Source organism: Ammospiza caudacuta, chromosome 5 (assembly GCF_027887145.1).
Source record: "Ammospiza caudacuta isolate bAmmCau1 chromosome 5, bAmmCau1.pri, whole genome shotgun sequence".
Taxonomy (NCBI): domain Eukaryota; kingdom Metazoa; phylum Chordata; class Aves; order Passeriformes; family Passerellidae; genus Ammospiza; species Ammospiza caudacuta.
In genome coordinates, this window is record NC_080597.1 from 32208922 (window position 1) to 32234269 (window position 25348).

Genomic DNA, 25348 nt, shown 5'->3' on the forward strand with positions numbered 1-25348 from the left:
TTGGTGTGTAGCAGTACTTCCATCCCCACAATGAAGATGAAATATTTTTACTTTCTATTATTCAGTCTCTCTAACTGCCAAGATACATTAAGAACTCATATCACAAAGCTCAGAACTCTTACTTTCCCACAGGAGTTCTTATAGGATTAGCATTCTGCCACCCTTCACCTGAGGACTGTGAAGTAAAATCATACAAGTGTGATGGTCTGTTTGATTAATAGTCTTCCTCAACTAATTGACTTCAGAAAGTGGCAAAAACAATCAGACCTTGGAAATTACTGACTTATTCTGAATCTTTGGTGCGATAAACATCGCTGTGTTGGCTCCAGTACAAAGTGTGGTTTACCTGATGTAGAAGAAAAATGCCATTTTTAAGAAGCAGGCAGTTATTTTGATTGAAACTTCTGTACTTCTCTGTGATGATTACTGCATGTCTTGGGATTCTGTCAAATGACAAAAAAAGATTGAAATTCAAATTGATTAGAGAATTTGAAAGCAATTACAAATGACAGACTTTTAGGCTTCATATTGATAGTCTGACTGTGTGGTGAACTTAAGTCAAGTTTCACTTTAAATTTACTTTTTAACTTCACTGATCAATGTTCATATTGGTGTAGTCAATTTTGGTTTGAAAACACAGTATATCCTCATATATGTGTAGATGTTTTTTGGGGTTTTTTGGAATTTATCCAAGTTATGCTTGGAAGAAATGAAACTGCTATCAAAAAAAAAAAATATATTTCTTTTTCCTCTGTGCAGATTTATTCTTTATTTACCAGTACTGTAGCTGTCTCAATTCCTTTGAATTCTGGCCCGCCATGTATTCTCTGAGCAAAGAAGATTTTAACAGCTTAGTGCCCTCTTTTCCATCTAAAGACTTGAAGAAAATTCAGTTATCTGTTAACTGGGCTAGAAAGAGGCCAGTATCTATGTCCCATTTGGTAGTTGACTCCCTGTTCAGTTAAGAACTGCTATCATTCTCCTTGGAAATACCTAATGAATGTCATTTATTCCCACCACCATCATCAGCCTTCTTTCATTTAGGTTGGTGCAGATAGGAGGAATAATTAATTAACTTAATGTGAAATGCTAAAAACAGTATAAAATTCAAGGCAACCTATTCCAGGTGTGACCATCTTTGCTTTTTTTTACTGTGCTTTATTATAGGTGCTTCCATAAAAATGCTTTAAGGAAACAAGCATTGTCTAAAGATTTGACATTTTGTCTTTGTGTCTTCATGAGATTTTTGCAAGCTAATTAAAAATAAATTAAAAAAACAAAAAAACCATAAAACCACATTGCACATTCAAAAAAGTCTTTTTTGGGGACAATTCTGATTTGAAAGTCTAATCAAGAGTTTCTGGTTTTATTATCTGTGGTCATCAGAATGGCTTCTTTCTTTCCTCCTGTTCTCTCTCTGCCTTCCTTCTCTCTCTTTCCTATTCTTACAAGAAAAAGATGTGTGCCCACTTTTAATAAGAAAAGTGATTAAAATTTTTTCATGGTAATTTCTTGATATTTTAACAATAAAATTTAGAAAAAGAAATAAATAACCTGCAGTTTTTTTTTTTCTGGTATATCTCTTAGAGTGCTGTCTCATATGTTGAGCTGCTAGTCATGCTTGTTTGCTTTTAGAAAGAGAATAAAAGTGACTTGTTTTAAATTTCTCAGGATACCATGATCATCTAATTTCCAATTTATTCCAAATGAAGAATGTGCTAATTGAAACAATCAAAGTATTGTTTCTGCAATAATTTGTTACTTATGATTGACGTAACAAACTACTTCTGCACTCTCATTTCTCATGGGTATGTTTGGTAAATTAGACAACTTGCTATATCTCTTCACCTTGCTTTTTACAAGGAACTTCCCTGTTCATGGAGATTCTTCCCATCCACAAATCTACAAAACAATGTCTCAGTGATCTGTTGTCTCCCCAGGTGAAATGTAAGCACACTTGCTTAAACAGCTGAAATACATAGATGATAGAAGGATAAGATCTGCCTGGTTTGAGGCCTTAGTTCACAGGGAAATAAAATTATTGATGACAGCAAGCGTAATATAAATAAATTAGAGCAGAATTAAGCAATAATAAAATTCTACATCTGCCTTGCTTCAGATGTATCTGGTTTAAGGCCCTAAAGAACTTTTCACCACCTGTCTTGAAGCATTGTAGATGAGAAGTAAGTAACTCATGGTCAAAAAAGGTGTTTTCTAAATCTAAAGTATCTAATTACATCAGAAGTTTTCTTTACTTATTAAAGATGTGCAAATGACTGGATGAGATTATTTGGTAAAGTTTTCTACCATCTATTATTCCTGGTATTCTGATCAGACTGTTAGCTGAACAAAATCTGGACTATAGGTTATGGGACTAGAATAGTATCATTCCCACAAATACTAGTCTATATTCTGATCCCTTAGACTGAGTTTCTGTTTTCCTATTTACAGTTTCTGGACTCTTAAACAAACTTAAATATATAAATTTCTACTAGTCTGGAGAATGGTTTTGAAAGCTGTACCATTATAGTGCTTTTAGCTTGATAAATTAGTCCTCTTTATTAGACCTTGCTACTGTTTATTATTGTACATTATTATCCCCAGTTAAGAAAATATTATTTTTAGTAGGTGTACCATATTTGAAAAGCAAGGCTATTTGGTGCCTTTGGGGGATATCTGCCTGTGTGTTTCAGAGAGAACAGCAGACCCTTCTTTGCAGAGAATATCTTCCTTTCATGGATGGCAGAGGTCAGTGGAAGTAGCTGAAGGTGTGACCAGCACCTCTGTATCATTGCACTTCTTTCATAGAATGTCCCCAGGCGTGGCTTCAGCAGAAGGGTTTCTGTGAGAACTTTTAATCCAGCTCAAGCAAAATAAACCAGGTGAATTCAACTAATCTGCCCAAAGTGGGGCAGCTGATTAGCCCTCTAAGCAGGTTAGCCATTCCTACACTCAGCTCTGGCCCTGGAGCTGCTCGGTGATACCTTCTGTTTGAAGAGCAGTGGGGTGAGTGGTAATCTACTCTGTTGCTGCAGCTATTGCAGTAGGTGAAACTGTCCTCTAACTCCTATAGGATCCTAACTGAAGGTAAATTATCCAGAGTTTCTATGTGTAGCATTTGTGTTGCGTGACTTTCCAGTTTGTTGTGTAAGAGGGGTTTTAATTACGTTAAATTATGCCTCTCAGTCTCTGTGGGAGCTTCTGTCCTGCAACTAGCTGATGAATCATACAGTTTTTCATGATAATATTTTTGTTTATTTGGTTGTATTTGTGAAGTATGAGAGCTCTGTAAAGTGTCATTTGTGGTGGAGCATGAAAGTTTGTAATTGTCTTCCAATGCCACTCACCACTCTTCCATGTCTAAGCAATTGTAGTCTAATGCTCATTTTTCCTTTCACTGTATCTAAAATTGAGACATGCTTTTCTGCATCCTAGTGGCTTAAAAAAGGCTACACATTGGCTTCTAACTATGATACTCCCCTAGCAGTCATAGTTAATTTAAAGCAGGTTAATTTCATGTTCCAAATGCACATATGTTTCCAAAATATCATAAACTGGTATTTTGGAACTGACTTGGTGTCACCCAGCCTTTCATGCTCTGTGGCACTCAAGTGTTCTGGACTCTTAACTTGATGGCTATTTTGGTAGAAGTATCAACAATCATTATTTCAAATAGTAACAAGTTTTCAGTTCCTATTTAAAGTAAGTGTATGTAAGTCTTCTGAAATGGAGTATATGCACACATTAAATTATTTATTCTACTATAAAGGATTCTTTGAGATGTATTGTCTACGTCTACCCTCAGTACTCCTTCTCTGCTGGCATTTAATCTCTAAGAAACAATTCTAAGGCCAAACCAGATGTCTAGACCAACTTGGATACTAGAAATACTGTTTCTGAGCTCTTGCTGCTTCACCAGAAAGACAGAGGTTTCCAAGTTGCGTGTCACACCCGTCAGCCTTTGCAATCACTTTGGATACTGTGTAGTGTCTAAAATGGCCATATTGTGTCTGCATTTAGCCACTTGAATATTTGCTCTTTGTTTCACATCTTCTTCTAAGCATCCTGTGTGTAATGTTACTTTTTAAAGTAAATACAGTTACTTGTGAAAAGTAAACAACTTTTGGAGATATTAAATATACCTAGAGAGTTATTATTCTTAGATAAATTATTTTGCACATTATTGTGTCAATGTTTTGTAAGATCATTTATGTTTCGTAAATACTTTTCAAAAGAATTTAAATAGTTATCCTGTCAAATTTGCATCCCCCAAATAAGTCATTTGGAGAAAGTAAATACAGTTAATTTGGTTTTATTCTGTCATTTTCCCCAGTCAGTATTTATAACTACAAAATGTCGTGAGCTGCAAGTTTGCTAAAAGACTATGATTTTTAGTGATTAGTTTCAATACTGTCACATGTAAGCAAATATATAAAATTTCAGTGAATGGTCCACATAGAGTTTAAAATCTGAATGTAATTTTCCATGACTGTATATGTACCTATATCTAGAACTGAAATTTCATTCTACAGCCAGAGATATTTTCTGTACATTCTTAATTTTTGTACACTTTTTTGTCCCTACAACCTAATAGATTCAGCAAAAAAACTGGGGTAGGGCACCTTTATTTCACATTATTTCTTATGAAAGCACCAATTCCATTCCTTCTGGATTTGAAACATAAGTTGAAAAAGAGCACAGATGATCTTGTACATGGAATGAGGGAAGAGACAAGCTGAAATATCTTAAAAACACTGCTCTGATCAGGAATATATTCTATATCAAGGTTAGAAAATAGAAATGTATGATCAGTGCAAATGGCAGAACATACACTTTCTTTGCTTTCTGGTCTTGTCTCATGCTGGGGGAAACTGAGTTGTTGCTAGGGCAAATAATTCCTTTTAAACAAAATTGTTGTGCAGCGTCTCCTTTTAGAAACATTATTTTGAGAATCATCCACTATTTCTTACAGTTTCTTTTGCCTTGTATGTCGTAAGTTTTGTTCCCACTTGGTGGAGGAATTTGTCATTCCTTCTTTGCATGTGATGTGTGAAATACCAGGAGTGGAACATGTAACAGGGTTTTTTTACAGTCTTCAACCAAAGGATACAAGAGCTCATCTATCACACTGATACTGCTTTGCACTGATTTTAGTTATTAAGTGTAACAAGTTTTCCTCTTGTGTTACTCTGCCCTGCCGTACTATATTGTCAAATTAACATGTACTTTCTGAGCACAGCCACAACCCACTCAACTGCTTTCTGCTGAAAAAAGAGATCCCCACAGAATTTCTCAGTGTGATTATATGTGATCTCTCTGCAGAATTACATTTTACATCCATTGCCATTCACCTCTCAGAATTTCTTATGAAACATTCACTAAAACTTAGAGACACACTGAGAGGATTTCTTTTTGCTTTTGCTGCATTGCTAAGCTGAAGCGTTCCAGCAGAATTTTAGCTTGAATGTGAGTGTTGAATTTGTCCAGCATTTCACCTGAGGGATGTTGACCATTATTTTATCAGTCTGATATGTTTAGTCCATAAAAATGTTAGCATGTTATTTTTCTGAAGAATCCTTATTTTGATGTGCAGGCATAAGGCAGAATTTTGTGCTGTAAAATGTGATGGTTCATGAGACCCTGTCTGTCTTTAAGATGTCTAGGAACCAAGCCTTATATAGTCACATAGAAAGAAATCCTCATGGAAACGGCATTATGGAGGTGGCAGCTGCAGCTCTTTATTTTTGTCTGTGTTGAATTTTGCAGTAAAAGGTTAACCCTTTATGTGATTATGAAAATTACATTTATGTCCTCCTCAAATACAGAATATACATGTATCAGAAAAACCTGAAGATGTACAGAAGAGACAAAGCAGCTCAATAGGAGCTAAAATTAACTCTCTTTGTACCATATTACACTGCTATTGCTGAAAATTTGGGCAAGGACTATATTTAGGCATTACAATGTGGTTGGAGTTGGCAGTAATAACTGCCTAATATCTTTCCTCACCCAAAGCTTTTTTCTTCGTTAGATACTGGCAAGCAACGTTCAGAAAACTCCATATCTTTCCCTGAAAATCTTTCTCATCTTTTCATTTCCTGATGGGTCATAGGAAAAAGATGAAGGTAGAGACTGTGAGGCAGTAAAACCCCTCAGTACACAGTCAAGTGCAGACTGCTATGCTAAGGGGTGAATTGGCAGTTTTGAAGCTTATGAGAGCAAACTCCCAACCCACAGAGACGCTCACTGTGATTTCTAAGGGAATGGGTTTTGAGAAGCTGGCAGTGTTGGAACCTGGACACAGAGCCTGGACACCATCTACAGCAACCTTGCCAACCACTTTTTGCTGGTTTCTCCAGATTTGGGAATAACCAGAAGAAGAAACTGCAGTCTGGCTGGACACTATTGCTCCTCTTCTGTGTTGTTGCTGGTGACAGTAGAAGCCCACAGTCTTCACCGCTTCCTTAGTAATCTTGTTGTTCTATCCTTTGCAAGGTCCATTGTACCTTGCTATAACTTTGACTTGAGTGAGAAAATATTGTTCTGCTTCATCTAAGATATCTGCAGCCAAAGTACTGCAATCAAAGAGCTGTAGCTTGGTCAGAGCACAGTGTTGTTTGCTGTGTGAAATAAAGACTTCCTGAGTATTGCTACTTCTGTTTTTAAATACTATGAATTTTCTTGATCTTATGCCTTTTCTTGCTGATCATCCCTTTTTATAACGCTTTGGCTATACAGCTGATATCCTCACTACTGAGGGTATTCTAGTGCTTGCAAAGCAATCTTTACTATGCAAATATGCTTACCCATCCTTCTTTAAGAGGGTAGTTTCCAAATATTGCTCAGTTCTGACTGTTGGTTTTAGCAGTCAACTGAATGTGGGGAAAAGGGAGTTGAGAATACATTTTTGGGCAGATATTACACATGTGCAAAGTGTGATGCTAAAAACATCTTTCTGGATCAAATGAAAACAGAAGTTGAATAGAATAATCATGTCACAATACAGTTGTTACCATAGCTATAGAATAATTTTCTAGTGGATTTTTATTTTACATTAAAAATATTGTGCCATGGCAACAGCAATGCCTGTTAAAGATCTGACTCTGTCATTATAATTTATCTATTACAGCTCTTTTCATTAGTGTTATTAACAACTGTTATTCTCCTGAATGTACTTTAGTTAGGAACATGGAATCTCTTGAGATACAAATGTGAATAAGATGATTTCCAATTTTACATGAATGCAAAACTCACAGTATTCAGTATGCTTCTGGTTTTCTTAATGTGCTCTGCAGTCTTGGAGTCAGAATCAGGAAAAAATATCTGAGTTTGATGAAGCATCTGTAAATTATAACTCTCAAATACTGAAAGTGAGAAATGGTATTCCATGGAGTTCTATATATGTACCATGAGCAACTGTGCTGGGGTGCATCACTGTGAAAATAAATAGCTGATTGAATTGCAATCTGCTGCCTAAATACCAGTTTGGTTGTATATAAACTGGTGATAATAGCAATATGTATCTGTGGCTTTGAGATTATGGCACAACTGAATTTATTTGTAGTTCCAAATGTAAATGTTTTCCTTGTAACACAGCTATGGCAGTATCACAGTGATTTTCAGAAGTAATCCTCAGATGGATAAGCTGTACGTGCACTTGTAATAACACTAAAGTTCTGTAGAAATGACATCTGTTTATGTTTTGGTATTATGATACTATTTACAAGTAAAAAGTTAAAGTGGTAAGAAAAGCAGTATCTGGTAAGGAAGCAAAATCTCTTTCTGTTGGCTTTTTTTTTTTAATTACAAAAATAAGTGTACTTGCAAAAAGAAAAAAAAATACTTATAAGCCGAATGCTTCTCTCCACTGGGATTGAGTCCAAGAGCTTGAACTTCTCATGTTCTCTTGTGTCCTCACCCCCTTTCCTAAAGTTCTATCTCATAAAGCTTACTCAAATGTCTGGGAGAAGAAAAAGCTGTCATTATTAAATGGATGTTCACTGAGTACAGACCTATGTAATGTAATTATTTATATAAATTCTTGGTGCCAGTTAAGTTGGTTGAAATAATAATAATAAGAAATAAAATTAAGAATTAATAATTGGTTTAATAGCATGGGGTTTTTTCAATACACAGCAATATTCAAAATAAGAATTATTTTTATATGTTTAAAACCAGAAAATAATATATAAAATATCACATTTTTGCATTGCTACTAAGCCTCAGGAGAAATATTGATTTCAGTATCATTTTTCTTGAAGTTTATGACAGAAATATGCAGCAATTAAAAAAAATCTATCTCAGAGATGGGAAATTATTAAAAGCAAGGATTTAAATTTTTTATAAAGTTTCCTATTTTAGCAAGAGTGTAGTAGTGGTATTATCCTGTGTAAAGCTTTTCATTCTTTAAGTTCTTGAGATGGAGGTCTTGGATATTCCCATGAACAATGAATCTGCATTTTTAGATAATGATGCAGTTTGAAGAGCTTATTTAACATTTAACATTTCAGGTCTTAGGTCAACAAATACTGACTTGGAAAAAGAAAGAAAAACATACTCTAGGAAATTATTTTATGATTATCTGTTGTATGGTTTATTTTTTCCTTCTGTGATTTCTTTAGAACATGACAGGGAGTGATAGACTACTGTACTATGTAGAGCAGTGCTATAGTCCATCTCTGTGCTCTCCTTATTTGCTGAACATCAAAGTAATAAATATTGACTTCATTAGGAAACTAGAATAATAATACAAGTCAGTATACAAAGAGCATTAACCTTAACAGTTATCAGTTCAAAAGGCAGAAGATTCAGAATTATAATTGGTTCATTAAACTTTTGGATATCTGGAGGATTTCTAGTCCATCTTCCTCTTTGGAGCAGGACTGTCATCATGAAATCAGACATGTCTTTTCCTAACCAGGTCTTGAAACTGTCCAGGGATGCAGATGGCACCACTCTGCATGACCTGTTGCAGGGCTGCAGTGCAGCATGCAGTGCTCCCTGCTCCTTAACCTTTGTCATGACCACATGGATTTTTTTTTCCTAACAGCCCCAGTCTTTTTTGTTGTCTAGTAGAGATGTGGTTTGCATGGCTCAAAATCATGGAGTGAAGAATATATAGCTATAAGATCTTTGCTTACTTTGCCACATAATTAATAAAGCTCTTATTAAAAGTCTCTTTAATAAGAGTCTCCCTGTCTCTGCCAGGGCTTTTTTTACTCTGGTCAAGACAGACCAAAGGTTACCCAAGTAGCCAATAACCAAAGGTTATCCAGGTAGCCATTAACCATATTCCTTGGTTTTTGAATGATGAATTTGACGCATTAAGGGTCTGATTTTTTTGATCTACTGAAATGAGTAGCAACCATGCTTCGAAAATATTCTGTGTTTAAAAATGTTTAATACTCTGAACAGAGAAAATCTTAAGGAATCTGAAATCAAATGCCTAAACATTTTTGCATTTTCAGCATTATATCTCTGCGCCTTATCTCCCATTTTTCAAATTAGCATAATATCACATTACAATCTCACCTTAGAAGGATATGTGAGTTGATATTTGTGAACTTCTTAGACAGTGGGCATCATAAAAATGCAGTAAATAGGCAATAAGACCACTCTTATTGAACAAAGAGAATATAAATCCCTGAAGATATTTAAAAGTTGTGAAGATGTGACACTTAGGGACACGGATTGGTTGTGGTGGTGGTAGACTAGGCAGTGCTGGTTTAACAGTTGGGCTTATGATCTTAGAGGCCTTTTCCAAACTGGACAGTTCTATGATACTGTGGAAATGTTGAGAAATTCTTCATTGAGCAACTTCATTCTCAACATTAAATGTAATAGGGTATTTTTGAAAACTAGTAGTGATCTTATAAAAAGTGGAATAGACTACTTGCTAACACATAAGAAGACTAATGGGAGCACAAGCAACCTTTGTTTTATTTTTTCCTGACTTCCTTAAAGTATTTGTGTGGGTATTTTAAAGATGAAAGTTTTACCTAAAGTAGAATATATATCCTTAGGTGTTCACAGTACAGTAAGAGTTGTGAAAGATCGAGCTGAAAAAGGCTCATACAATATATTTGGGGTCTTTGCTGCCGCATCAACTCTCAAACAACCAGAATTAATGTTTTGATATGCTATCACTGCAGCATTGCTGCAAAGAGAGATACACACTTTCTAGTAGCCAGTAAATATATTTACTGACCACAGGGGAATGGGTGTTCTCAGTAAGAATGAACTTATGTCATTTACAGTAATAAGTTGAGCAAAATCAGGGCATGAGATGCCACTGGTGCTTGGCAGTCTGTACTCTTAAACTGTTTATGTTTTGTCAGTCTTTGGCCAATACTAAATAGACCTACCTAGACAGTACCCTGGCACAGTGCAAGTTTTAGCTGAGACAAGAGACTGTTCCCAGTAAATATTTGGAATGGACCAGCTCTGTCTTAAGGAGAGTTTAGCTTAAAGGACATGAGCCTAGTAATTCCTTCAGATCCTTGTAGCTGTTGGCCAGTACTATTTAGTAACATAGATGTAGCAAAACTAGTAGTGAATTTCTTGCAATCCAGGTTCTGTAAGCTTTTGTTTTTCTTGATTTATTCCCTCCTGATTTAAATATTAAAATATATTTAAAATATATTTTTAAATATTAAAAAAAAAATTTATCTGTTCAATGAGTTCAATACACAGCTATGAGATACCTGTCTAGAACATCAAAATAGGATTCAGTTCATGACAGATATATCATGAAGGCATCTGGACACAAACTGAATGCTGTCTCCCATAAGTCACTGGCAGTGTAGTTAGCCCAGTTAACAGAGTTCAGGGAGTTATAGGTTCCATTCATTTTATTAATCTGATATCTGACTATGGTAGAAGCTAACATGCTTCCTACCCATGTAGAAAAATGATGTGTCTTAATCTGGAGCAGAATCTCAGCTACTGAGTTTTTCATGTAAAGGAAAAGCACCAAAGCCACTAATTATTTGCATAATTTATTTCTCATTTTGAATTCACCTTCAAAATTGCAGACATATGTATAAATCAGCAACTTTCAGAAATCAAAGAGAGGATACCCCATGTCCTCCTTTCCCCCTGAATTTTTCCCCTAAACCAAATTTTTCTAGGTTTATTGATTCCTTAAGCTCTGTCATATCCTACATTTAACCTTTCTCCATAAGACCTTACATCTTTTTGGTTGCAAAAATGTCTGAAGTATATTCTAGTCGGTTGTTTCTCCAAGACAAAAAGTGTATTTTGTTAGGTTCTTTGAATTTTATCATATACAGAAAAACATTTAATTTTTTATTTTTAAGCTGCTGACTAGTAAAAGAGTTGATGAAGTTTTGAAGTACACACCAAAATCTTTCTTCTGTCATTTGTAAAGTCAAGCACTGCTTTCTTTTAGAAAGGATATTTTGAGATTTGATTGGGGTTTTCTTTTGTCAGCGGATATTTTAGTTAATTGGAGAAAACTACTCAATATCTTTGCACATTATGTCATGATGCTATGCTCAATTCCTTGTGGTAGCGGCTGCTGTGCTCACAGTCCTGCAGTTAGAGTCCATCTACAACATACAACTTCTAGAAGGAATGAGATGAATTTATTTATCTTTAATGAAGTAGTTATAGAGATGTGACCATTAGTAGGGACACAGTTATTCTGGGTAGAACATGCTGACTTAATGCCATGTTGATAGAGTGATGGTAAGCCCAGCAATACTTTAAGTGAGGCACCTCAGACCTCCATTTTTCCCCCCTTCCTAGTTCTTTCAGCAACAAGCGTAAAAAAGAGTCACAAAATTTTAATAATCCACTCCAAACCTTGCCAAAGTAGGGCATTTTTCTGTGGTTTCTTTTTGTGTTTATGTATGTGCTAAGTTACATATTAAGTGTGTTTGAAAAGACTTGATTTTGTGTTCTTTTTTCCCAATGGTTACTATTACTATTCTCAAAAGTTCCTGAAAATAAAAACAGCACTCAAATCTATTCCTTAGAGACTGTCAGTAAAAAGGCATCATAGTGTAAATTCCCTATTATTATAAGGCTATAAAAAGAAAAATTACTAAGAATACTTGTGACAATAATGATTCTTCATGTATTTTACCACCTACAAACTACCTACCTAATTCATCATACTAAACTATATAATTTTTGCACATTTCAGCTCAATAGCAAATTAAAAGAGATATCATTAGCTGATGGAATAGCAATGGCCTATTTTATCTTATAAATTTGTTTTTTCATGGAGTCTTATATATAGCACTGAGCATTGTTGGCTATTCTTCTACCAGCAGATATTTTAGGATAAAATAGTCATATAGTCATATTTTAGATTTTTTTTTTAAGAGAATAATAAATCAGTTCATGGCATAGTTGACTTTTGTTTCATTACATAAGAATGTACCCAGCAGCATTAAAAAGTAATTTTGAGGGGAATAAGGATTTTTTTTTTTTTTTGTTTGCAGTATTTTAACACCCTTTAATGTTTACAAGGTTCTCTCTCATTTCAGAGCAACGTAGCCAGGGTGAAACATCGACTGAAAGTGAGCTTCCTGAAGGACACCCCGCTGAGCAGTTTGCAGGTTTACTTCATGGATCATCACCTGCGTGTGACCCACCTGAAAATCCACTGCAGCTGTACAGCAAAGTAAACCTGTGCAGTGGGCCACTGGAGAAAAGCATTTTGAGCAAGAGCGCAGCGCAGCAGATACAGCTACGGAAAGAGAGCACCTCTGATCCTCCTGTTAAGAAAAAAAAGCCACCAATTGTAAACAGAACCATATTTCATACTAAGAATAAACCAGCAGAAAATCATACCCTGGTTGGTGCACCAAGGGTCAGTGAACAATGGGTTATTAGCACTGGGGGATTTGTGGAGCGAGCGTGCACGCTGGGCAGAATACGATCTTTACCAAAGACCTTGCTGGAAATGCATTTGTGCAAAAATGTTTCAAAATCTGATTCTAATCTTATCACCCATCCACCAAATGATAAAAAAGCAAGAAGCAATTGGAGTGAACCCACGCCAAAGCCACAGTGCTCCAAAGGGAATTCAGAGAGAACACCTTCCTTCACATCAGAGTGGGAAGAAGTAAGTTTTTTTTCATTTTTTAATTACTATGGTCTTGTGAAGATACTGTTGTTGTTTTCAGTTTCATAGACAAAATAAAAAGTGAATATTCCACACTGCAAACTTCAGAGTGAATGTCACAGTGTACTGCATGGGAGTTCAACAGCTGGCACAAAATGCAAAGCATTTCTGTTCTAATGCTGCCCACTCAATAAAGTCTATTGTTTCCCTAGTGAATGAAGTTAACCAGAAGTAATTCTGCAACTTTTTGTAGCACTGAATTTATTGTCTACTAAAGCCCTCATCACTGACAATAATAATGTTGGTAAAATCCTTAGTAACTGTGCCTTTTTTTTACACATTTGCTAATTATTTCCACTATGGCAGTGCCCATTAGCAAGAGCCAGGAGAAAATGGCAGCAATAGAGAGTTGATTGGGCATTCTACAAGCCCTCCTTATGTAGCATATCCTCTAAGTAGTGTGTAGCCTGTGTGCAAAATGCTTGGCACATACCTGGCTGCTGTGTGAATTGGGAATATCTTATAGCAGCAATGAATTCAGAACTACTAACAGAAATTTCCACACTGAATTTGTAGTGCACATGCTTGCCCTTATGAGAGATTTTATTTTGGGTTTGGAATTCAATTTAAATTAATTTTTAGATACCGTATGTTTAACTTTTTTCCCTGTGCTGAATTTCAAGAATGTAAATGGTTCTTCATAGACACAGAAGTACCCATCTCAGTGAGGTGAATTAAGAGTTTGAAATGTTTGGATCTTTGCTGCTCCTACAGAGATGTGAGAATTTCTCTTTAAAACTACTACAGTGGGGAAATTCATCTATCTCCAGGGTGCTATTGCATTCAGAAAGAGCCCCGAGTTTGATTATGTGGTTGGTTATTTTTCTAGGAAAATGTTTCAAGCTAACCTAAGTGTCTGATTCGTTAGGGCATTTAAAGTCACTTTTGTAAGGGAAATACTCTCTCAGTGAAGATGTACTAAGGATATCAGGTTTTGATCTTTACAGCTTGGATATGTTATTATAAAATCCTGATTAGAATCAGGTACAGATTTGCCGTTCTACATGGTCATCAAGGTTTGATCTTAAACTTTAAAAAGTGCCATATATAAATGTATATATTTATGTCTAAAGTATGAATGCTTAATCTTCAGATTCTGTCATAATTTCCAGACTTTCTCCTGTCACCAGTGACTAATACATACTTTTCCTACTAGTCCTAATAGTAAGCTTAGTAAAATGTGTTTCTCTTTGTCTATCTTCTTAGTCCACAGCAACCTTTTGATTCACTTTTTGGTTTGTCCTGTTCTTACAGCACAAAAAATAGATACAGTGATTTTGACCTAGTAAGTTCAATGTGCCTTAGACACATGTGAGTAGGTTTTGGGACCAGTGCAGTGTTGTTTCACAGAGAATGTTGTTCTGTGATATGTGGGAACACAACTATGTTTCAATGTTTCATACTTATTTACTGCCCTTGGGGCAAATGGAAAGAAAAGAGGGCTAGGAAATTCTCTGGAAATATGAATTGAACAAATGATCTAATTGTGTGTATTTTAAATACTTTGGAACATACAAGATATTTTTTTTATTCATTAATATTGCTGCTTAAATAAACCACTACTGGCCATACCTAGATAATGAGAGTCATCAGTATGTAAGGAACTCTACCATGGAAAAACAAATACTAGTCCCAAGCCTTAGTTTTTACTAATATACAAAATTGCAAATCAAATTGCAATCTCCAAATCAAAGTGGAGTAATTAATTGTCTACCTTTCATTATGCATTTTTGATTCTTTTTTTTCCTAATGAGGGTAATAATGCCATAAATCTATGCATGAAAAACTAAAATAAAATACTGAAGATGGGATCCCACAATTGTTTCACTGTTCTCTCTTTTGTAGATTGATAAAATCATGAGTTCAATAGATGCTGGAATTAATACTGGACTGGGGGAGATGAAAGATCACGCTACAAGTAAGGAAAAACAAGTAGCTATTGTTTATTTTGACGTAATTGTCCATAGGGAAACTGTGGATAAGACATTGCTAAGTAACCCACTGTGTTGAAATAATTTGTAGATATTTGAATAACCATGAACAGAATCTGTGTTGTTTACTGTTAGAGATGCATTAGGCCCAGTGTCCTGGAGCTGCTGCTTTAAATAGTATATTGGAGTCATTAATGTTGTTTTGAAATCTTACCAGAAAAAGTACTCCATTAATGTCTTTGTATTGAAGCCTTTCTTCTAGGGGGGTATTTTACAATCTTTTTCAGATGAGGTTTTGTTTGGAATGATGGAACTCTAGTATATATAATCCATTAAGTGCTGACACTTTTTTAAGTATTGTACTATATAATGCTGCTTCGAAGAAATATTTGTCACAGGGATGAAAATGTTGCTGACAGACAGTGACTGGTGTTAGCAATGATGGGAAAATTTGAAAACCTCTGCTACTAAGAACCCTAAGTCATGCTTAGCCTGTTGGTCTGTCAGCATAAACCTGTGCAACTGTGCTGATAAGAATTTTGAAAGCATTTTATTATGTCTTCTCCGTAACTCATGGAGGGAAAACTGACTTGCATGTCCAAATAATTTAGTCCTGAGGCAAAGCTGTGTTACTCAGCTGTACTGGTACATCCTTGCTAAAAATTGCATTGGGTTTATATATAGGGCAGGATGTTATGTACCTTATCACTTAAAACTGGGGAAAGGATATATTTGAACAACTGTCCATTTCATGGAACATTACATATATACAGGATGAAACTGTGTCTTATCAATTAAATATAATTGACACAGCTATTTTAACAGTAGCTTGCAGTGAAAAGGGATCTAGGATAAAGAGAAAATAACTAATTTGAATGCAAATATAATTGCAGATAAAACAAGCAAACTCAGCTTATTTTTTTTTCTAAAAAGAGTAAGGGACAATATCATGAGAAATGCTAGGCGTGTTCTGGCAGTCTGTTCGTTGTGCAACTTGCAATGTTGGAAAACAGAACTGTCCACAGACAAACTCCACATTAGGAGACAGTGAATAATTTCTGAAGATATGATAAATAATTCAGGGTTTTCTGTGTCTTATATTTTATCATAGTAATTGTACTGGGTCTGCTGGAGATGGAGTTATCTTTCCCACAGCAGCCTTCACAGTTCTTTGCATGGGTACCTAGAAAGGTGTTCACCTGTCAAACACCCGGGGCTCACCCAGCATCAAGGCTCTCTCCAACACTCCCCCCTCGCCAGTGGGAAGAGGGTGGGCAAGACCTTGGGAGAGAACATATCCAAGACAGCTGACTCAAGCTGCAAAGGAATGTTCCACACCATACAGGGCTGTACAGCAATAAAAGCTAAGAAAAAGGAGAGGGAGGCTGGATATCACCTCCTAATAGGAAGTAGAGAATAAATCTGTTGTTTTCCTTTGGTTTCACACAGACCTTTTCTTTTGTTGTATTAAACTGCCTTTATCTTGACCCAAGGGGTTTTTTTCTGTGTTATTCTCTCCTGTGCCCTGTCCTGCTCAGGGCAGTGATGGAGTGGCTTGCTGAGCACCTGGCATCCAGCCAGGGACAGCTTCCCACAGCAGCACACAGGCACCAAAGGCAAAATTGGGTGTAGGGTAAGAAGCTGCAGAGCAAGTAAAAGCCATGAAAGGGAGACAATACCAACAGTATATGTCTGACAATTTCCATATTTTGGTCATGTGTAAATACTACTCTATCTGTTGTTCCCATGACTGACTACTGCTTTTCATTTTTTACTTTTTTAAGATCAGAAAATACCTTACAACTCTTGTCATCAGCCATTTTGCACTTCTACTGCAAACTTAATTTTTCTTGACATAGAAATATGGCATTTGGGGTTTCAACCTTTGCAGATGGCAGAAGATCTACTCTTTGCTTCTTTTCCCAGAGTGGACATTAAGTCCTTACTTACTTTCTATTCAGTGTGCAGCTTTCTGAACACAAATATTTTTTTTCTTTCCTGTCAACTTCTTCACAGTCTTTAGCTAGTTTAGGATGATAATTTGATTTTGCTCTTAATTAAGTCATCAAGCTATGATCAATCGAAGTACAGCTATCTTTCCTTTAATTTTATCAGTTTTGCTTTACATGCAGCTTGCCATAACGACATGTCTTTCTACTATAGACCTGAATACATGCAGCTTCACATGTATGTCTTCCACTTTTCATTCCTTTTGGCCATTTCAAGATTTAGTCAAACACAATTTAGGCAGCAAAGCAAAGGGAACTATTATTGAATCAAATGAATTGCATGCATCAAACATGTTATGTGGGATTCACATTGTTTGAGCCTGAGAGAAGCAGAGAAAAGAATGATCAAAACAATTCTGATCTCATTTGCTGCACGTGTGTTGTGCCACAGTAGAATGCAATATGGAGACTGTTTACCCAGAGTGGTGGTGTTTTGTTTCCTTGGCCTGTCAGGGCCAAGTGCGTGTTCAGACTGTCGGTCAGCAGACAGTCACAAGATTTTGTTGAGTGCTTGTGCAGTTTCAGTTTAAATGCAGTATAATATAGTGTAATATAGTATAGAATAATATAATAAAGTAATTAATTAGCCTTCTAATATCAATAGAGTCAGATGCATCATTTCTCCCTGTAACGGGTCGCCTTGATTTACTATAATGTTAGACTTCAAGTACATTATTTTTTATTGGGTAAGTAATAACCAAGTAATAGATTATCTAGGAGGAAATAAGGAGTTCTTACTTCTCACTGCTAGCAGGCTTCTCCTTAAACATAGCACAATCAAAGGTAATGATCTGGCCTATGCTTAGGAATAAAAATTCAGTAGTATGGTATCACATAATATAATTTTGAAATACTTCATCAGTTTATGTATAAATATGAGAGATTTTAGTTTTTACTTGAATATATGTGGAAAAAGCTTATCTGTAAAGCTTAAAAATAATATTTTTAATGTTCAGAGTGTGTAAATCAAAGAAACTTCTGCTGTTGAACTGTAAGCATCTGGATCATTGAGCACATTATTCAAACAACTTCACTTGTCTAATAACTTTTTAGCAAGTAACAAAATTCCTGGTAATACTGAAGAGTAAACGTAGCTTCCGATGGAATCCTTCATTTTAGTGTTTGCTTAGTCCTGTACTTCATATTATACTTCAGTGTTTTCATGAACTGCTAATAAAAACAAAAATATATGAAATTCAAGCACAGATACTAGATCAATCAAAGATCTAAAGAGCTTTTTGTACTACATAGTATCTCATTCTTAGTGGAAAATATTTGAGAGGAAATATCTTGTATGCTCATAATTAAATAGCTTTATTTAAAATTAGACAATGATGACATCTTGTGATGAAATTCTTGAATAGACTTGCCAGAACTTTGGCCTATATTTTCCTACTGGTGGTATCTGGAAAGACTTCACTTGGATCTCCAGGGAAATCTCTTAAGAAGCAATTAGAGGAGCAGTAAAAGGAGAGATTCAAAACTGAGTATGCTCATGAGGATTTCATCCACAGTGTGCATTCAGGAACAAAAAAATTAAAGCAGAGCTTTCCATTTGGTAACAGAACAGGTACTGGAGGAGCAAACTTAAAACTGCAGAGAGGAAGATGACTGTTGATGTCCTCTGACTAATTAAAAGCAGGAGTGCTGACCAGGAAACAAGTAAGAACAACTCTTGATAACCGAAAAAAACCCCAAACACCAGCCCAAGGAATAAAAAATCCCTGGTACCCAGAGGAACTGAAAGGTGCTGCTGGCTACTGATCTTCTACTCAAGGTGATGTGGAAACATCTGCAACACCTGGCACTTAAATTATGGCTTATGGGTTTCTTCAAAAAGTCAAATTTTTCCAAATCACAAAGGATTCCACCAATCATTAGCATAGGATAAAGAATAATAATGCTAAAAATTATTTTGCTAAGAATTATCCTAGCAAATCAAACGTTCTTATCAAGCTCTGTGGCAGTGAATAAAGAAGTTGAAGATTCAAGATAAAGTCCAAGTCTAGCATCAGTCAGATAACACCCTAAATGTAGCTCTTGTCTCTCCTGAGAGAAATTTAAAATGAGAACCATTTGGCAAGAACAGAAATCATCATCTTAAATAACGCAACTTGAACATAGGTCTTGTCTCTGGGATGATTTAAAACAAGATTAAAGAAGTGACTAGAGAAAGTCATGGGTCAGTTTGCAAGGTATCTTAGCTTTTTGCATGCTAATGGTAGAATAACAAGGAACAGAGAAGAAATAACGGAAGAGTTAATGAGGAAAACAAGAATTAATTGAATATTACAACAAAATTTACATTGTAGGTACTTTATCATATATATCACAATAGTAGTACAGTCATATAGAAGCAGGGAAGAAGAGAGGAACTTTTGGCTTGTATTTCAAAATCAGTTGCTTTGAGATCTCAAAAATAGGATTAGATAGAGCTTTTAAATATCTGTTGGTGTCCAGGGAAGCAGTGAAGAATATATTTGTTGTTGAATCTTTTCCAAAGACATTGGACATTATAGTAATGGAAGTTTTTATTTGCAATTTTTGTGTAAGAAATTACACTGACAGGCTGCCCAGGGGAAAAAAAGCTAAAAAAGGTCGATATCAACAAATTCAAAGATTTAATTTTAAGAAATATATAGGGCACAGGTTTAAGACAAATCTGTGGGGGTTTCAATAGAAATCTACAAAAGACCGTAGTACAATCTTCCCCAATGTGAAAAGAAAGTGTAAAATACCAGCTGAGCTAAATTTTCATCTCTTCTTCCACCTTAGGCAAAATGAGGAAAATTTCTCTTAACTAAACATGGTGAAATAGCACATGTGTGTAGAGACGTGTCAAAAGTGCCAAAGCACTCATTGAGAAGCACGTAGCAAGATTTAATATAATATAATTATATTAGTGCATTAGTAGAAGAACAAAAAGATGTTCAGTACCTTAGAGAGCTCCTGGAGGAAAGGAAAGGAGTAGGAGCAGAGAGGGGAAAAGCACACCATGATTTTTTATTACATGAGTTTACTGTAGAGGTTGTTGGTGAATATATGACATCCACAGTTAATCCTAGAGCTAAAACCTCAATTGTAGATAAGGAAAGAACAAACTATATAGGTTAGGTTTCTTAACTGTCTGCAAAACTTAGGCCTATTAGTGACTTTCTGTGAGATTTCATGAGGGATGTGTCAGGTACCAGAAGACTAAATAAGAATAACATAGATCTTATCTTTAAAAGAGGAAAGAAAGAAGAACGTGGGGAATTATTTTCAATTAATAAACAAGTCAGTGAACAGATATACTTCTTTAAGTAGCTAGAAGAAATAAGTAATAAACAATATGGATTTGCCCAAGAGCAAGCCTATTAAAGCCATCTAATTCCCTTCTGGGAGTGGATAGGAAATATTAGGTAAGAGAAAAACAGTAGGTGTCCAGTATTTGGAATTCACTTAAGGTTTTGACACTGTCTCACCTGTTTTTCTTGCAGATTAATTAAGAAAGCATGAGCTTGATGAAAGTAATGGTAGGTCAGACAGATTAATCTTATTCGCAATGTCTAAATTCAGACTTCTGGAGTGTGGACTGCATTGAGCACATCTGAGCCATTAATGCTGAGTTAGATAAGCAGGCATTTTTTTGTTATTGATCATCATGTCTAAATATCTGAAGCATGCAAAATGGCACTGGTGTCTTAGAGAAGCTCCTCAGGTGTAGCTGTCTAAAACTACCTAAAGTGCATTTTCCCTCTGTTCTGCAGGACAAGATCATAAAGGTGATACAGTGAAGCATCCAAATAGATTATTATTATTAGGAAGATTATAACTTTGGTTACATCCAGTAGCATCTGCAAGACTTTTGAATAGTTGCCAGAATGAGAAAAAATAACAGTTGGGATATAACTGACCTTGGCTTGAGTCAGAATGTAATAGATCACTGGTTATACCCCTTTGAGTCTATTTTGTAATGATTCTGTGACTACTGTGATAACATGATTTAGAAGGAGCCTATCTACAAAGTAAAGTAAAAAGAAGAAACACTAAAATTTCATCTTTTCTTTGCCTAGTTATAAACTATTTTTTTCCAACAATAAGTCTTTCAAGACATACAAAGCAATAAACCTGTGTTAGTTGTAGCTTGGTAGCTGTTTGCAGGTATGTGACTCAGGGTTTACTTATATTTACAAATCACTTGGATGGGAATAATACAAAATAATCTACTTCAAAAAAAAACAACTAAAATAGGTAATGGATATCATATCATCATCATGATTAAAGCTAGCATTGTGTCAAATCACAGCAGTTAAAATAATGAGTAAGAAAATAATTGTTGAAAGTCATCAAAATAGTCAACAATCATTTTAGTTTTTTGAGAGAGTCACTTATGTCAAATATGTTCTAGTACATGGAGGGTGATTTACAGTTTTATAATTCTACTGATTGTAAATTCTGTTTTGGATGCTGTCCATAAATGCACTAAACAGTTGCTGTGTATATACAGGTCAGGATATTTTTGGTCAGCTGAGAATGTACCTACCCTTGAGTGCTCTCATTGTTCCACCTAGAGGCAGAAAGGGTAGAGTTTACTGAATTACCTTAATTTTCTTGATCTAAAGTTTTATTTTGAAACATACTGTCATGCTTTTTTTGTTACAGCTGAAATAAACAATTCTTATTCATTTAGGAAGATTGTATTTTACAGGGGTTTGTGTTGCCCTTTTGTGAGAGCAGTGCCTTTACCTGCGCTTGGAGATAATCCTAGCACCACTTGCAGCATCTCTGCCTTAATATCAATATCAAGGCTACAAACCTTGCTCAATGACACAGTCTGAGTGCTTGCCTTTCAAAGATTAATGTTGCATTTTCCTGGAAGGGGTATATGAAACAGAATCACACCACATGAGGAAAAAAAGACTTTCAATGAAGCTAGCAAATCTTGTGGAATATTTACTTTAGCAGTATGTATCCCCATGTGTACAGCTTCAGAGAGACTCATGAGTTGGCTCTTTTAGGGCTGCTTTGAAACCAGAAGGACTCTGGAATGCTGAAGGCTATGCCTGAGTTAACTGCACCAGCTGTATCTTGTTTGAAAGCAGGACTCTACTGCATTGTGCTGTATTCTGAATAAACCTACAATTCCATTTATGTCAAGTTTTTTGTACAAAGTCCTTATTGCTTCTCGATGTGCCCACTGTATGTTTGGGGTTCAATGTCATGTTGTCCAAACTTAATGCCAGGGACTGACAGTAGGTCACAGAGCACTGAATTAGAATACATTTTGTGGTGTTCTTTCTCAAATCTTCCATTTTAGGACAAAAGTTGTAGACAGTCATCCTATAAAAGTAATTTTCTTTGTTTACTTACCTTCTCTACTGATACAAACAAGGCTATTATTGATGATTTCTTTGCAGTATGGGGAAAATTTTAAGAAATTTTACTTTCCAGATTTGTGAGGGAAATGACTTTGAGCACAAAGGTGGGGAAAATAAAATACACGTGACTTCACCAGCTTAGGAAGAGATGGAATCAGGTGGGGCCACGTCCAGAAAAGCTGAGAAGAGTAAGGATTCATGTTGCACCCTGTACAGCTGTAAGACCCTTGAAATTGGGCAAAACCCTTGACTGCCTGAAGCTACATGCTTTGGTTTCCTGTCTTCCCCCTGTTCCACTGCCACTGCTCAGACATGAAGCCTTTATCATCCCTAGAGTGGTTCTGCCTATAAAAGCTAATGTATTAACTGAAAAGTCAAACTTTCTTTTAACAAATGAAGCCTTGTTAGGCTGTCCTTTTCTGTTTGCTGCCATATGGTTGCAGTTTTGGCAAAGTGGTTTTCCTCCAAAGCTGTTAATATCCTCCCTCCTCCAAGAGCTGAAAACAGATAAAATATAAGTACTTAAGGCAGAATTTTAATTGGATATGTGTAGGCATGTTGACATAAGGCAGATTTCACAGTGGTATATTATAGACTTAAAAGTATATATTTTTTTGTAATTTAGTTCCTGTTTTGCAGCATTTACCTTGTCCTTTTAAAATCTCAATTTGGTTAAAATAAGATCTTTATTAAAGTGGAGTTATTTAATAGAATTTAATAAAATGACCTATGAAATTTCTCACTGAGAAGGACACCTCTTAAGCTTATAGTTTTGAACTCATAACTATAATTTTGCAATAGCCAACCACAACAACCAGACAGTACAATAAGGATAACATCACTTCTCTCCCAACTTCCCTTTGAAGGGAAGCTGTGCAAGAAGACCAAAATACCTGTAATATCATAGCTGGCAAAAAAGACAGAAGGAACCTGACTCTGTAGCTGATGGGACGAGGCAGCTCCAGCAGCTGGTGTCTGCTGCCCGTGCTGTTTGATGCTTCCTCAATAGGAAATACACATGCAGTCTGAAATTACTAAGCTGCAAGTCTTTGAACTCTTTAGCAACAATTATAGGACTGCAGTTCAGGAAAGAGAGCCACACATTTGTGTTTGGTTCTGCCCTTCCTTGTATCCTGTCAACAGCTGGTGTGTGGAATTTTATTTGCAGTGGCAGAACAGCTGGGGGGAATTTGCATAACTAAAGTCCATATGCAATGTTACAGAAGGCAGAAGTGACTTTTCTTTCAGGTAAAACTGTTTTCAGTCAGTCCCACTCTTGTATGGAGCCTGTCACCCTCAGAACCCAGGAGCAAGGAGGTGTGCATGTGTGTGTGGCCAAGTTGCTTGTCCATGGTAACTTCTGTGTGTTGTGGTAGGCTGACTGTGGCATTCTTAGTGTATCTATTGGATTCCTTTTGATTAGGACAAGCAAGCTTTTTTTCCACAGGCCTTTAGGAATCAACCTTTGCTGTGGTATGGCCCTTTGGATCCAAAATTTTCTTCAGCGGCACTCATTTTTTTTGGTTCCTTTTCTCAGATATTTTAGGCCTTCCTTTTGGAATAACAAAAAGATGAATATCACATGCAATGTGCTGTAATGTTGTTGCTGTAGTGCAGGGTCTTCTGCTGATAAATTGTCTGAGCTGTTGTTTTATCAGAGCACACTCCTCCTCCTGACAGGAACATATTCCCTAGTGTTTTACCACTGCCAGCAGTGTCCTTGATTATCAGAACAGGCCATGCCTTTAACTCTTTGAGGCACTGTGTCTTCACATATGCATTTCTGCCCCTGCATTATTCATACCAATCTTTCTATTTCTGTCAATAATATCTTCATTTCAAATTATTTGAATGGCAACTTAAATCTATGCAATCATCTAGATTATAAAATAGTGGAGAACAGAAGGCATATAGCTATAAAATATTAGGAAGAAATATTTTTAGCATTTATTTACTGAGGACATGATAGTCCTAATGTATTGCATGTCACTGAACTTACCTAAAAATCATATAAATTCTACAGAAGTTATCACATACATTTGGGGTATTTTTTTTTTTTACTTCTACATCATAAAAACCTAAACAAGAGATAAAAATGTATCTGTTTTAATGATGTATTTAGTCCCAAAACAAACCTTACAGTAACTGGGTGAACTGCAAGATAATTGTAGAGCTTTTAGCTATGTTTTATAACAAATGCAATGGGAGTTGGATGCAAAAGCTGCAGGCATTTATTTTATTTTCTTATACTCAAGTATTCCTATTGTATTAGCAATTTTACCCTGTAGTGTCTTAAATGTAATATTCAGCTCTATATTCTTCATAAACCATTTTTTTGAAACAGCCTACTACAACAGAAGACTCAGGCCAAGCTGAAAATAGAGTAAAAATGTAAGTCATTGGACCATATTTATCAAAGTAGTCTTTAACTCTGATACATTTTCTTTTTACATTTCCACTCTTTCTATGAGTGCCAATCAACATTTAGCTTTTATCTCTGTCCATGCTTTTTCTGTTCAGTTAGGCTTCTTTTTCCAAAACTGTTGCAAAGCAATTCAGTCTTTATATTCACAGACTTGGATAAATGATTTCTGTCACATCCCTTCTAGAAGGAATAGAGAATATTGATAGCAAACAAAGAAACTTAGGAAAATGGAACTATAATGTCATAAATATTGACATCCATCAGACAGTAAATGTATAGCTTAATTTTTGTCAGTTTTGGTGTAGTCTACTACTGGCTGTCAGACCTGGTCTGCAGCAGGACTGCTTGAACAGAGGAGTCTTCTACAAACTCTCTTTTAACTGCAGGATTGACATGTCATTTTGACTGACTTATATGCTGGGACTTTTCAGTGGTACTTTCCCACATCAGATGTCAAAACAGCATAG

At 35.7% G+C, this 25348-nt stretch overlaps 1 protein-coding gene across 2 annotated transcripts in view; it reads left to right on the plus strand.

The window, feature by feature from the left end:
• ANKS1B (ankyrin repeat and sterile alpha motif domain containing 1B) overlaps nucleotides 1-25348 on the plus strand; it is a 412748-nt gene that overhangs the window by 181737 nt on the left and 205663 nt on the right. For both annotated transcript variants that reach the window (XM_058804621.1, XM_058804622.1), the window contains exons 13-14: nucleotides 12516-13096; nucleotides 15002-15074. In XM_058804621.1, the coding sequence (XP_058660604.1) occupies nucleotides 12516-13096; nucleotides 15002-15074 (654 nt within the window). The remainder of the gene's footprint in view (nucleotides 1-12515; nucleotides 13097-15001; nucleotides 15075-25348) is intronic.